The sequence below is a fragment of the Dipteris shenzhenensis genome, chromosome 7 (assembly GCF_047967505.1).
Source record: "Dipteris shenzhenensis isolate YYH24624 ecotype China chromosome 7, Dip_SZ_1.0, whole genome shotgun sequence".
Lineage (NCBI taxonomy): Eukaryota > Viridiplantae > Streptophyta > Polypodiopsida > Gleicheniales > Dipteridaceae > Dipteris > Dipteris shenzhenensis.
Window position 1 is genome coordinate 26,498,986 of NC_141602.1, and position 14,799 is coordinate 26,513,784.

General features: G+C 45.8%; 1 protein-coding gene across 1 annotated transcript; it reads right to left on the bottom strand.

The window, feature by feature from the left end:
• Positions 1-304: 304 nt before the first annotated feature.
• Positions 305-14,441, bottom strand: LOC147900160 (guanine nucleotide-binding protein subunit gamma 2-like). Its single transcript, XM_087377345.1, has 4 exons — positions 14,147-14,441; positions 1,503-1,555; positions 1,124-1,168; positions 305-906 (listed from the first exon to the last, which is right to left on the bottom strand). Exons 1-4 carry the CDS (start codon positions 14,336-14,338, stop codon positions 828-830), a joined length of 369 nt encoding a protein of 122 aa, XP_087233471.1. The 5' UTR covers positions 14,339-14,441; the 3' UTR covers positions 305-827.
• Positions 14,442-14,799: the final 358 nt, after the last annotated feature.

Consider the following 14,799-nt stretch of genomic DNA (forward strand, 5'->3'; position numbering starts at 1 on the left):
CAGGGAAAGACAATCTTAAAAAGGTAAAATCAAGCTATTGCTTCATACCCAATAACATGTGGCTCACTCAAACTTGTCAAATTGATATAAAGCAATCACAATACTAGAAGTCATTTTTCAGAAATGTAATATCAAACTTTAGAATTGAAAATAAAACATTAACATGAATAAGAAAGAAGTGGGATAGAAATCTTACAACCAACAACAAAAAAGCCAAACCAAAATGCAAATATTCCATCATTCCCATTCAAAATAGTGTGAAAAATGGAAAAATTAAAATTGCACCTTCTAAAACAAAGACAAGTCGTCCCATTAAACGTAGCACAATCAAGAAAGACAACATGCTCACAAAAGAAAATATTGGGCAAGACACCCAAATCTGCCATTGATAACAGGCATGCTGCTATATTGCACTGTTAAATTTGAAGTGAGATAAGGAGCTTTAGTCATTCTCCGCTTAGTATATTGACTGGGCCAATGATAAAGCGAGCCATGGCTATGCATCACTCACCGCATAACTCACAGCAGTGCAGCTTCAACGCAAAGCAATCTTCAGATTAAGTAATACAGAAAACCTGTATTTTACAGCACTGTTGCACCTCTCATGTCATCTCAAGCACGCATGTTGCCAATTTACTCATCTCACTAACATTGGCAACTTCTACCAGCAAACGTGGCTCTACTAGTCTTGTGGCACTTATTTGCTTCCTCATTGCAAAGGTGCGAGCTCATTCTGGTAGATGCTGGGACCACAAACATCCATTGCCACGAGGCTGTTGAGCGCTCAATGTCGACAAATAGTAGTAATAAGTTTACTTATAAATTTATCACATCCAACAACAGCTTTGGGCTTGAGGGGGCCGTTCAAACCACCGATCCCATGCAGGATTTGCAGGTCCAATTGTCCTACATCAACAGAAAACATGACCGATGAGGAAAAGATCAAGACTTTTAAACCACAATTCATCTTTGCGCTTATTTATAACAGCATGTAAGTGTGTTCCTCAAAGAAAGGAGGTTCTGCCTGCATCCTCCCGGTTCAAAAGAACTCTTAGAAAAATGTACATCTTTTGTCTTTCTTTAATAATGACAAGCTCAGAAAAGAATACCAAAAAAATCTTACGCGGGAAGGAGAGGATCGGGTGTGCTGTCTATCTTTCTCACCATTCTACCAAAGGAAACATAAAATATTAAGTAATAGTTCACAAACAGAGACTATGGTGCCAACACTGTTACAAAGAATCACAACATTTGCACCCTTAATAAAGTGAGACCCAAAAAAAACAAATATAAGGGGAGAGAATTCCAAACCTGAGGACTGCAAGTAAAACTGAGAACAGTCGTTTAATGAACGAACTAATAGACTTGCACCCTCAGAAAAGAATGAGTTTATTTACATGCCTTTCCAACACTTCCATAATAGATTTGATTAATTTAAGTGCTTCGATGCAATAACATATGAACCACCTCATAGCACAAATACAAGTCTGAAGACAACTTACTCTTCGCAAGCTACAAAGGCAGATTCTGTTCTCTCCAGCCTCTCAAGCTCCTCCTGCTTTCATAAACAGCAATCAGACACATTTAGCGCAAACAAAACAAGCTATTACCAAGACTCTCTATTACAACACCTCTCTCCCCCCTCCCCCCCTCCCCGCGCTCAAAAGGATTACAACGGCTCTTCTTCAAGGCAAACAAATAAGCTATCAATAACTTAGCCTGATTACACACCTGTGACTTAGTACTATACTAACTGTCCTATCTGGACACTACTAGCACCTTTAGGCAGTTGATTTGAAGCGCGCATCTAATGGATAGGTCTGATTCAAAGCATTCAAGGATTTTTGGAATATCGTTAGGTATGATCCTTCCACACCTTTAAAAAAATTTAAAGTGTGCTCCTGCCCTTTAAAAAATATAAAAACTAAAACCCACCTGGACGACAACGCCATTGCGCACGACTCCTCTGCCTGGCATTCATTCTGCTCTTGGGTCAACTGGAGTTATCTACTCTTGCCTCTTTCATAGCTCTCTCAGCCCTCTCTCATCCCTTTCCCCTCTGTCAGCCCTGGTCCCCTCCCCCCCCCCCTTTAATTCTCAGCCCTCCCTCACAGCCTGCTCTCCGGGTTCCCCCTTGCCTCTCCTTCATTCTCAGTCCTCCTCCTCATCCCTCTATGCTCTCTCATCCCCTCTGCCCCTGCCCTCTCTCTAGACTCAGCCCTCTTTCATTCTTAGCCCTCCCTCTCAATTTTCGGCCCCCTCTTATCCCCTTTGCCTTCCGAAATGGGATATGATGTCAAATGTCGAGAGTGGTATGATGTCCTTCAATATAGGGAACGACCCCAACCAGGGTTGGAATATTAAGTGTCTCCAAGAACAAAAGACAAAGAAGCAGTTCCTCATTGGGTCAATCCCCATCTCCATATCCATCTCGATTTTAAAAAAACCTTGTAGCCTACCTCCTTTGGCACCCTTACATAGGCAAGGTACCCTCCATCAAGCACACACCACTCAAGCTTGGAAAAAAAGCGCATGAAAATAGCTAGGATAGAGATGTTATTACTTTCACTAACAACAGTGTTGAAAGTATAATACGATTATTATCAACGGATGTAGTCTCCATAGGGCCCCTTTCATTAACAACTTTTCTACTTTCAGAGTAAAGGTGATCATGTTCACGTTTACCATTCAAGGACTCAAGGAACTCATTACAAAATTCAGCTTATTTACCGAAAGCGTTTAATTCCTGGTAAGGCACTTTGGAAATATAAGCAACTCCTCGCACTAATTCTATCCTATGATCTACTACTATCTCTAGAGGCCAACCATTAGGAACATCCTTTAGAAAAACATCAATAAATTCATTTAGAAAATATTGAACCTTTTCACTTTTATTTTTAACTAAATGCAACGAAGTTCACCAACTTAAGCAATATTACAAAGAAGCACCTTGGGCATCATTGTCCTCGAACGACTGCTCCAATGGCATACAATTAATGAGAGAGAGTGTTAGATATATCATGCTCACCTTGGAGGTGGAAGAACTATACGTCCTTTTAAAAACTAATGAGGTTATTCAAAATAACTCCTTTGTAGAGTATGGTCTCACCCCTTTTGAGAAAGACTTTCTCAAAGCCAAACCAACAACTAAGAACTTGCTTGCTATCATGCAAGTTCAGCGTGGTTTTTAAGAAATCTGTGTCTCACAGGCAAGACACGTGAGGCATGTGCGTGTCTTTAAGACATGCTTAAGACACGCCTTTTTTTTCTCCTAATTTTCTTGTCCTTTTTCTTTTTCTTTTTTTTTGGGGGGGGGGGGGGGTTGTTTTTTGCAAGTAATGTTTTTTTTCCAAATTTTAAAAATTAAATATGTGCCAGTGTTTTAAAGCCCTATTTTTTCGCTTCTTGTGTACACTGTCAATTGTCATGGCTCACACTTGACTTGTGACTTGAGACTTTCATTTCAATTATCATCTCGATGTTTGTTTTATGATGTAGTACACTTGAATTATTATACCTATAATTATTGACCTATCATGAATTTTTGACTTCAGAATTTTTTTTTCATTTTGGTAGTAGCACTTGCCTTGTTGGCTAGCTATCTGGAGTTTGGAATATTAATTCTGGGTGTGACTTGCAAGCTCTTGACTAGAGTCTACTGTCTCTACAATCTGTTAAATCTTGAATGCATAATGCGCTAAATGCGAAGACACTAAAGTTAAAAGTATATCTGACATGTGTTAAATGTTTAAATTCTATGTAATTTCTAATATATGGCAGCTTTTGGCTATGGCTATACTAGTAACCAAATCTATACTTTTATATATTTTTAAATCAAATACTTATAATTTAAACAAGGGAGCTAGCTTAACCTAACCCCCGGGTCGGGTCGGGGGTTTAGCCCGACTCGGGGTTAGGGTTAGTTTGGCTGTTGCTAACCGAGGCAGAGGCAAAGGGCTGACGGGTTGCTGCGGACGGGCTGCTTCTAATGGGTACGGATGGAGAGGTACGGGCCGCTGCTGATGGACTGTACGGTGCGAGCTGTTGCTGACAGGCTGTACGGACAGGGGGAGAGGTACGGAGAGGTGCTGACCAGCAGGAGGTACGAAGGTACACGCGACGAGCTGTGGTACGGAGGTACGGTCAACGGGTTGTACTGTGGTACGGACGACGAAGGTACGGACGGAGGTACAGGAGCTAGGTGGAGGGGGGGGGGGGGGAGAGAGAGAGAGAGAGAGGGCATGGGCATGGGCATGGGGAGCAGCAAGGACGTGGCATAAAATGATTAGAGGGACACTTTTGAAAAAAAGTGTAACGAGAGCACTGCCTTTGCAGGCAGTGCTTAAAAAAAAGGTGCCCTAAGTATTCTACTTTTACCGCACTTAAGACACCAGCGATTAAAACATGTCTAACACTATGGCCTTGGCAATCACAAGGTGCCCAAGGAATACAACTGAATGGTCTCACAAATGAAGGCGCCCATTCATCATCTGAATCCTCAATGGAGAGGCTGAATCTAGCTGGCAGTAGAGGCTAGATCTTGCTGTCCATGGCTAGGGCTGACTAGAGGAGGGAAGGGGACATATCCCACAAGCGAATTGAACACGGAGAGGCTAAGAGGGCTGGGGAGGCTGCTGTGAGGGGGCCGTTGTCAGCTGAGGGCTGAGGACTAGGTGCTGCAACTTCTGATGGATAGAATGGGGCCACAGAGGGCCTTTAATAGGCTTCTCCCTGCTGTCATAGGCTGACCAGGGCATGTGACCTGACCTGCTCCTAGGCCCTGTGGCCCTGGGGCTTGTGACCTGACCTGCTCCTAGGCCCTGTGGCCCGTGTGACCACATGGCTGTTCCACATGCCGCTGCTGCTGTTAAAGGCAGCTGTGCCTGTCCTGGTTGCTGAGTAGCCCTCCTGGCTGGTATGGCTGATGTGGTGCTGATGCAGCCTGATGATGCCTGATGATCTGGCTGTACAGCAGCTTACACCGCTCCAAACCTCTGTTCTGATATAGCAAATTGCAACCTGTACAGCTGCTTGCATAGCACATTTCGGTCATTGGGGTGATGCAGACAGTACTGATGCCCCATGAATGTGCTGCTGCCTTGAACTAACCCTGGCAGAGGGCTTTGCAACCCTTGAAGATGCCCTGTGGCTAGAGACACGTCCTTTTGCATCTGTATCTACAGCATGCCCTGCAGGCCAACATAGTTGTGGGTGTAATTGGTGCCTAAGGAGGGGGCCACCTGCAGGCATGGATGCCTCCTTGAAAATCGTCACCATCCTCCTCTAGCATACTGCCAGGTACTGTGGATCTGGGGGATCTCCCACCGAGGCTGAAGAATGGAGAGGAGTCATGGAGAGGCTACTTGAAAGTTGAAACAGAAGACATCCATGATGTCTTGCTTCCACTCCTAACCCACTCTTGCTCCTCACAATCTCAGGGATTGACACTCCAATACCAATGTATGGGGTCTTCATGCTTCTCGCAATAACCGTGCTTGTTAAGACAGGCAATCTCCAAATGCAAAGGCCAGGGCCAAACAACTGGCCAGAAAGGCCAAAACTGGCAAATCTCCAAACACCAAGGTCAGGGCCAAAGAAATGGCCAAAAAGGCCATAACTGGCCGACCAAAACTGGCCGACCAGAACTGGCCGACCTAACTGACCAGATCTGGCCGACCAGATAGGTCAGGCCTATAAAAGGCTGTAGCCCCCTGGCTACTTAACTCACCTTTTTCTGGAACAGGCTGCTGCACACCTGCGCTCCAGTATTGCTGCTGCCTCTGCTTCCTCTGCCTCCACTCCTGCATCCTCTCCAGCTTCCTCTGCCTCCATTCCTGCATCCTCTCCAGCTTCCTCTGCCTCCACTCCTGTAGCCTCTTCAGCATCTCTGCCTCCTCTGCTTCAGCTCCATCATCCTCTCCTGCTGCTGCTCCAGATCAGCATCGTCTTATATCTCTACTGCTGCTGTATTATTTTCTCCAGATCTGCAGCAAACCTTTGCTCTTCTGGCAATAGGTTACTGACCCAGCTCTGGTTCAGTTCCAGCTCGTGGAGCTAGTGCAGAGCCCACTTCAGTTGGCTGTTCTAGAGTACTGCTATTTGCTCCCTCCACAGTTTCTTTCTCAGATATTTCTTATCTTGTATTGAGTTCCTTTGGTGACATATATTTCTTCTTCAGCTATCATTAGTCTTCAGTGTTGTTTTATTTGTCTCCAAGAACTTTCTTTATATGGTATCAGAGCAAGGTGTGCCTATCGACACCTAAGCCTTGACCTGGAAAGCTTGGAAGATAGATCATCAACTGAAGATGTCTTCTCCTTCTTCCCCGAAGCGATCTCAGCCCGAATCGACCTCTATTCAACCACCACCCTCGTCATATGTCGAGAGAGAGTCTGCAAGGATCGAAGGTGATGAATACCTTTCCAAACTCTTTAAAGAATTTGCTGAATTTCAGAAATGGAAGGAACTTGAAGCAGGTACCCGCACACCTCGTGCTTCTTCTTCTCCACATTTTCCTCCGATACGTCAACGAGGACCTCTATTCAACTCGGAAGAAGCTGAGCAACATCTCAAGTTCGGTGCCGACGAAGAACAAGTATACCCTGACGAAGAGGACAGGCCGGCATGAGGACAATGGGTTATTCGACAATGCCTATCCCACAAGAATCAGTGCAAGGTATGTTGCCCTATTCCCTTGGTGCAACTCCGTCTGTTATGCAAGGCATAGGAACGAGTAATCACGAGGACACAGATCCATACATGCATGTGAACACTCGTAGACGAGAAAGGAGAAATGCGTCAGACAATGAGTTTGCTTTCGGTTCTCATTCTTCCTTTCCTCCCATCCCTCTCATATCTTCCGCTGCCATCTTTCCTCCAGTGGCTTCTCATCCTCGATCTTCTCCCATGCCACTGGGCTCCTATAGTTTATTTCCCTCTTTCTCTCCCGCTACCCCTTTTTCCCCTCTCATGTCGTATCCCGCCTCTCATGTTTATCCCTCCCCCTCAGGGCCTTCTCCGAATCCTTTTGTTCCTCCGGTGGTGCCGCCTCTCCCTCCTTCTCACTCCGCTCCTATTCTGAGTCCTCTCATGCATCCACCGGTTGCTTCTCCCTATCATTACCCTTTCTTCCTCTCACCCTGTCTCTGCAACAGCCAAACATACTGATATGACTCGTTTTAACGGGTCTAATTATACCACATGGTCAAATCTCATGCGGCATGTGCTTTATTCTCAAGACCTATGGGAACTCGTTCAAGGTACTGAACCGCAACCCGATCCTCATGTTTATCCTTATCAAGTAGTTTGCTCGTGGCGACATCGTAATGCCACTGCCATTGTCGAAATCATGCAAGGTCTTTTGCCTGAATTTCAATCTCAATTACAGCATTTTGACCTTGCCTCTGAGCAATGGGCACATCTCACTGACTGCTATGCAGCCCGAGATCGTACTCGTCGCATCAATCTTGACCACGATCTCCAACAATTTCATATCACTGCTGACGATGATCTCAAGGTCAAACTGGCAGACTACCGGCGGTTAATTGCTGAATTTGCCACAACTGGTCCTCCCAAATCCGAGGATGACCAAGTTTCTTTTTGAACAAACTCCCGCCCAAGTATTTTAGTTTTATGCAGCAAATCATTTCTCAACCCTCCCTTCCTACTTTTTATGAGTTCGAATGTCAACTCTTGCGTTATGCTCGTCTCTACTCTCAGGTCCACCAAAAACATAGTGTTCCTGCTTTAGAGGGGGCTCTTCTCTCCAGGATTCAAAAAGATCAACTCAGCTCCGGGAAGCCCTCTCCCACTCCTGACTCCAATAACTCCTCTGGAATTAAACCCGCTTGGCACAACCTTCCCAAAAAGAACCGGTTTTGCCAGCATTGCCAGAAAATTGGGCATGTTGATAACGAATGTCGCTCCAAAGCCAAAGGCATTCTCCCACAGCCCCCCACCACAACTCCTCTGCCACCTCGTTGGCGCCCTAGGAGTGGTCCTCCTCCACCTAACGCTGGCCTTCGGAGACCATAGGGCCATGTCACTAATCATTTCACCCCATCCCCTCCTTTCATCACTCCCGAAGGCCTGTCTGACTGGTCCACTGGAGATTCTCTAGACTTCACTTCTCAAGCCTTGATCCATATCACCGAGCTTGACTCCTCCCCATCCATATCTGGATCAGCATTTCATACTCTTCCATGTGGCCCTAAAGCCCCTTGGATTGTGGATAGTGGAGCCACTCATCATATGACCCCTCATCATGATCTCTTCATTTCTCGCCAACCGGCAACAGGGGGAGTCCGTTGTGGCAGTAACTCTGTCGCTCCTATTCGTGGTGTTGCTTCAATCACATTTGATACCGACAAAGGCCCCAATCTTGCTCAGTTGGATCATAAAACAGGTTCAATCACATTTGATACCGACAAAGGCCCCAATCTTGCTCAGTTGGATCAAGTGTTTTATGTCCCCCAATTAGGGGTCAATCTTCTTTCCATCCATCAACTTTGCCTTGTTGGCCGCGCGGTGCTATTTACAAAGATGCATGTTGAAATCATAGATGAGACATCGGGACTCCTTTTAGCTCGAGGTGAAGCCCAACCTCATGGTCTGTACCTCATAACACAATTTCTTGAAACTCCCTCCAATACCGGCTTTGGGTTTCATCGGCTTTATGGTCTTGCTACCCTGAAAGATCCAACTGACACAGAACGATTGTGGCATTATCGTCTGAGACATTTGTCCTATGACTCTTTATATGAAATGTCTCGAGATCATCTGGTTGATGGCCTACCTAAATTATCACGAGCCAAAGATATTTGCCACCAACAAAGCCGAACTCCTTTTCCTTCTCATTCCACTTCTCGAGCCAGTGAAATATTGCGTCTAATCCACCTCGATATTAGTGGCAAATCTCCTGTTCCTTCATTGAATGGCTCACAATATTTCTTCTTAATTGTGGATGATTACTCTCGATATCAATGGGTGTTCTTCATGAAAGAGAAATCTGACACTTTTTCCTTCTTTGCTACTTCAGCTCAATTGGTCATGAATCAAGAAGCCTATTGGGATTGCTCGTAGTGATAATGGAGGTGAATTCATTTCCCATGAGTTCACTCACTTGCTTCACGAGCATGGTATCCAACGCCATCTTACATCTCCCAATTCGCCCTCCCAAAATGCTCGTGTCGAACGGAGACAGCGCACAGTCATGAACATGGCACATTCCATGCTTTTTGCGGCCGAGTTGCCTGAACGTCTCTGGCCAGAAGCTGTGAATACTTCTGTCTATCTTCTTAATTGTTACCCTACTCAGCCCATCCCGAACATGACGCCTTTTGAGGCCTTCTATGGCTACCGACCCTCTATTTCTCATATCCGCATCTTTGGATGCCGCGCGTACACTCATACTCCCAATGATACTTGCGGTAAACTAGAACCTCATGCTGAACTTCTACTTCTCGTTGGCTACTCAGCGGAAGCCAAAGCTTATCGCTTATTTGATCCTCGCACAAACAAAGTTTTGGTTCGCCGTGATGTGGTCTTCGATGAAAGAGATGTTCTAAAAAATTCCTCTATTCTCCCTGCTGATGACGCACCTACTCCCGTTCCCTCCGAAACCTCTTTCTCTCCCCCCGAAACTTCTTTCTCTCCCCCCAAAACTTCTTTCTCTCCACCCATTGCTTCTCCCGTTCCTCGATCCTCTTCTCACGACCCGCTGCCACGCGGGTATCAACAAACTATGAAGGATTCCGAGATTGTTTCCTTAGAACTTCCTCCTCCCGGTCCTCGACGCTCTACCCGGACAACTTCTTCCACTACCACTGCCTCCATTTTTACCACAGCCTATATCATACATTCTGAACCTGCCACTTGGCAGAAGGCAGTTCAACATCCTGAGTGGCATCGTGCCATGCAACAGGAGCTTGAGAGCATTGATCACAATGAGACCTGGATTTTGGTCGATTGACCCAGTCACAAAAAGGTCATAGGAACAAAGTGGATCTTTCGAACAAAACTCAAAGCAGATGGAACACTGGACAAGTACAAAGCTCACTTAGTAGTGCAAGGATTTCGCCAAAAACATGGTATCGATTATGAGGAAACCTTTGCACCTACTGCTCAATTAACATCATTTCGCCTTCTCCTCGCCCTAGCCGCTCATCACAGCTGGTCTATCTATCAGATGGATGTCAAGAGTGCCTTTCTCAATGGCTACATCGATGAGGAAGTCTATGTGGCTCCCCCACCAGGTTTTTCTCCTCCTGGCCATGAAAATAAGGTATTCCATCTCCGCAAAGCTCTTTATGAGCTTAAACAAGCACCTCGGTCCTGGTTCCACCAAATAGACACTTTTCTCAAAACTAATGGGTTTCATTCCACTCCTTTTGATCCGAATTTATATATACATCAATCTTCAGAGGGGGTCTGCTTTATCTTACTTTACGTGGATTATCTTTTGCTTTTGGGCTCTACCACCACCACACTTCAATTCATTAAAACACAACTCAGCACCACATTCGAGATGACCGATCTTGGTCTTCTCTCCTATTTCTTGGGCATGGAAGTTGTTCACATTCTGGTGGTATCTTTGTTTCTCAACAGAAATATGCTCTTCAACTCCTTGATCAGATCATTCCCCACGAGCCTAAGCTAGCTGCCACTCCCTTGGATCCCACAGTCAAGCTCTCACAAGACTTGGAGTCTCCTCCCTTTGATGAACATCTCTATCATCAGGTTGTTGGCAAGCTGCTCTGGCTCAATCACACTCGTCCGGATCTTTCTTACTCAGTTTCTATTCTCAGTCAGTACTTTAATGAACCCAAGCACACTCATTGGCATGCATGTATTCGTATCTTGCGGTTCATACGTGGTACTTACTCTTATGGTTTACATTTCAGACCAGGACTAACACTACAGGGATACACTAATTCCGACTGGGCTGGCGACTCGGACAATCGCCGTTCTCATGGCGGCTACATTTTCTCGTTCGGCTCGGCACCTGTTTCTTGGTCAAGCCGTAAACAAGAAACTGTTGCTGGATCTTCTACTGAGGCTGAATACCGGGCCTTGTATGATTGTACCACAGAGGCCATATATCACCGGCAGTTTCTGACAGAGCTACACTTTCCTTGTACTGAACCAACGGTCCTCTACGTCAACAACAAAAGTGCCATCGCTCTCGCCGGCAATCCCATTTTCTCCAACCGCACCAAACATGTTGGCGTACACTTTCATTTTACTCGCGAGCAAGTGGAACTGGGTACTATTCGATTGATATATGTTCCAGCTACCGATAATCATGCTGACATTCTTACCAAGCCAGTTAACCGACTTATTCTTGAGCATCTTAGCCCACAGCTTGGGATTGGTGTACCGCCTCCTTCTCCTTAGCAATATTTGTATACTTGTGCTTAAGGAAGTGAACAAATCCCCTGCGAGGGCACTCCTTAAGTACCTCTCTTTTTGTACTTTCTGATTGTACCATCACTACTAGGCATTTAGCGAAGATGAAAACCTATATACCTAGATGAATCCGGGAACATTCCCAAACTCATCCTCTAAAAACACAACATAGTGCAGTTTCAATCTCATGATAGTCACTCACAAGGTTGAAAACCATAAACTCCATCATGCATAGCAGGGACTAGCTACTATGACATCCCCACTGACGTCATCAGCGCCCAACAGTGGGTGTAGACCATAGTATAAAAATATGCTCTCACACATACAAATCCACACACCCACACATACTTGAGCATCAGCGAAGATGAAAACCTACTTTGTAGGCATCTCCATCTAAATGAAAACCCTCTTGTAATAAATAAATTTTAAAAAAAAGGCTGATGAAGAAGATAGATCACCCCTGGAACCATTTTTTACCCCTGGAACCATTCTACCTTGGACATTGAGAGGGGGTGTTAAGACAGGCAATCTCCAAATGCAGAGGCTAGGGCCAAACAACTGGCCAGAAAGGCCAAAACTGGCAAATCTCCAAACACCAAGGTCAGGGCCAAATAAATGGCCAAAAAGGCCATAACTGGCCGACCAAAAAGACCAGATCTGGCCGACCAGATCTGGCCGACCAGAACTGGCCGACCAGATCTGGCCGACCAGAACTGGCCGACCTAACTGACCAGATCTGGCCGACCAGATAGGTCAGGCCTATAAAAGGCTGTAGCCCCCTGGCTACTTAACTCACCTTTTCTGGAACAGGCTGCTGCACACCTGCGCTCCAGTATTGCTGCTGCCTCTGCTTCCTCTTGCCTCCACTCCTGCATCCTCTCCAGCTTCCTCTGCCTCCTGCATCCTCTTCAGCATCTCTGCCTCCTCTGCTTCAGCTCCATCATCCTCTCCTGCTGCTGCTCCAGATCAGCATCATCTTATCTCTACTGCTGCTGTATTATTTTCTCCAGATCTGCAGCAAACCTTTGCTCTTCTGGCAATAGGTTACTGACCCAGATCTGGTTCAGTTCCAGCTAGTGGAGCTAGTGCAGAGCCCACTTCAGTTGGCTGTTCTGGAGGACTGCTGTTTGCTCCCTCCACAGTTTCTTTCTCAGATATTTCTTATCTTGTATTGAGTTCCTTTGGTGATATATATTTCTTCTTCAGCTATCATTAGTCTTCAGTGTTGTTTTATTTGTCTCCAAGAACTTTCTTTATACTTGGTACTATGAGAAGTGCCGACCTCCAACAGGTGTTATCTACCAAATACGGTGTGAATGCTATTTGGAGAGAGAGAGAGAGAGAGAGAGAGAGACTATGTGCATGCATGAGAACCATGATTGAAAATAAACTAAAGACTAAGGGTTATGCTACTTACAGTCTTTATTAACTGTGGCCTTGGCAATCACCAAGTGCCCGAGAATCCGACTGAAGGGTCCCCACAAATGAAGGGAAAGCCTGGATCTTGCTGCCTATAGATGCTAGATCTGGTTGTCCATGGCTAGGGAACACCACCCACGTGGAACTGTGCTGAGGGGGCTGGAGCATAATTGCCAGGAAATGTTTGGGAATGTCAGACCCCCGGGATCAGGAACACCTTCAGGATCAGGGGCCACGTGATGCGACATCACCATACAACGTCATCATACTAAGCAAATCTTCAATAAATTTCAGTGGAGCATGCTCTCTATTCTGCCTTTGCTTTTGTGACGTGGCTGCTGATGCAGCCTGACAATGTGACTGTACGACTTCGCTGTTGCAAACCTCCATGCTGATATGGCAGCCTGTATGGCTGCTTCTGGGTGCTGGAGATAATTGAGGTATGAGACTTCTTCTTGCTTGAATGATGCCCGCATTGAACTAAAGCGGCTGATGGATTTGGCAACCCTTGAGGCTGACCTGGGGTTAGATGTCTACTGGCCATGACATTGTCAAGGACTGACAAAGCGAATAAGAACTCCAATGAACAAAAATATTACTGTATAAAGTATGTAAAGCAACCTGAGTAGGCAAGGAACTACAACAGCTCCAAGCTACTTCACTAAGCGCCAGATGTGCTCAAAAAGGGCTCCAAAAAGGTGCCAATTAGGCCACCCTATTGCCCTACTTGCCAGCCTGGCGAAAGAATACAGGTGCCTGTTTTCCGAACGTTCACCTGTGCTGAAGACCTGTATCCAGTGCACAATTTTGTTGCTGGCATTTTAATTGATAGAACGCACTTGCACCTCGGTATTTATAATTGTATGTCTGTATAATAATATTCAATTTTGGGACTTAAAATTAGACTTAGGGCACTCCTGGCTTCAATCAAGTAAAGCTACCTAATTCCTCACCTAGCTGAGGACCACGCAGAGGACGCGCATCCAAACGAAGCTGGAGAACTATCGGGAATTCTATTGGAGACAAAATGCCGGCAGAATGTTGGCACCCGCTCTACTGAAACTAGGGCTTGAGTTCTGTAATCGATCTCAGAACCCCAACCTCAAGTGCGGAGAAGCAGGCGTATTGAAGCTACCTGCTTATGAAAAACAAAGCTCATCTGCCATCAAATTTGCTCGTTCCTATTGTTCCACTTGGTTTGATACGTGAGTGTTGGGAATGAAACTCTTAGTTGAACGTTAGACGGCACAAAATGCGCGGGCAAGGGGATGACTCACAAAGCTGTTGAAACAAGAGGACAAGCGAAACAAAAAAGAGGGACCTGCAGAAGTCGGATTTCTTGGTTCAATCGATTCAACTCGGCTTGCTTCCGATGCTTCCCTCGGATATCAGGAACGATCTGGGGAGGAGGGCGGGGCTCAGGGGGGGGTTTAGGGGAGACGAGGGGTTGAGGAGAAGGGGAGAAAATTGGGTTTGCAGTAACAACTGCAGGTCGATTGGGATGAATCGGCATTGCTGCTGCTGATTGCCAATATATCACAGATTCACAAGGTGATCCTACTTTAGATAGCAAAGGGAGAGTGATGATTTCATCATCATCAAGTCATCATTTGTTTGCTCCATAGATACATCATCATTATCATTCATCACTTGTTTGTCATGAGGAGCTTGTTGTCTGTCTTGTTGCCATGTTGACTTCCTTGACTTGATTCAACTCGCCTTTGTTTGTTTGACATATGAGGGCCTCCCCGTGCAGTGCACCCCCACTGGCATGGAGGATTTGCATCCCCCTCGCTCCTGCATGCTCCGCCCAGCATTTGACCGCTGGCCTGGCTTTGTGGATTTTGCCTATTCTAGCCCTCCATTCCAATGCCCAAGCCTTGCGATTGGTGCACAGACTTCGAGCTTCTTTCCGATTTGCTAAAACAACCTGCAACAACCTCGTCAGGTCACAAGCTGAGCTTTCATGAGGAC

Excerpts from the sequence above, each read along its gene's own strand:
- LOC147900160 (XM_087377345.1), bottom strand. The coding sequence starts at position 14,338 with ATGCCGATTCATCCCAATCGACCTGCAGTTGTTACTGCAAACCCAATT. Across the intron at positions 1,556-14,146 it reads AAGAAATCCGACTTCTGCAG|GAGGAGCTTGAGAGGCTGGA; the intron begins GTCCCTCTTTTT and ends TTATGAAAGCAG. Across the intron at positions 907-1,123 it reads CCCGATCCTCTCCTTCCCGC|GACAATTGGACCTGCAAATC; the intron begins GTAAGATTTTTT and ends CTGTTGATGTAG.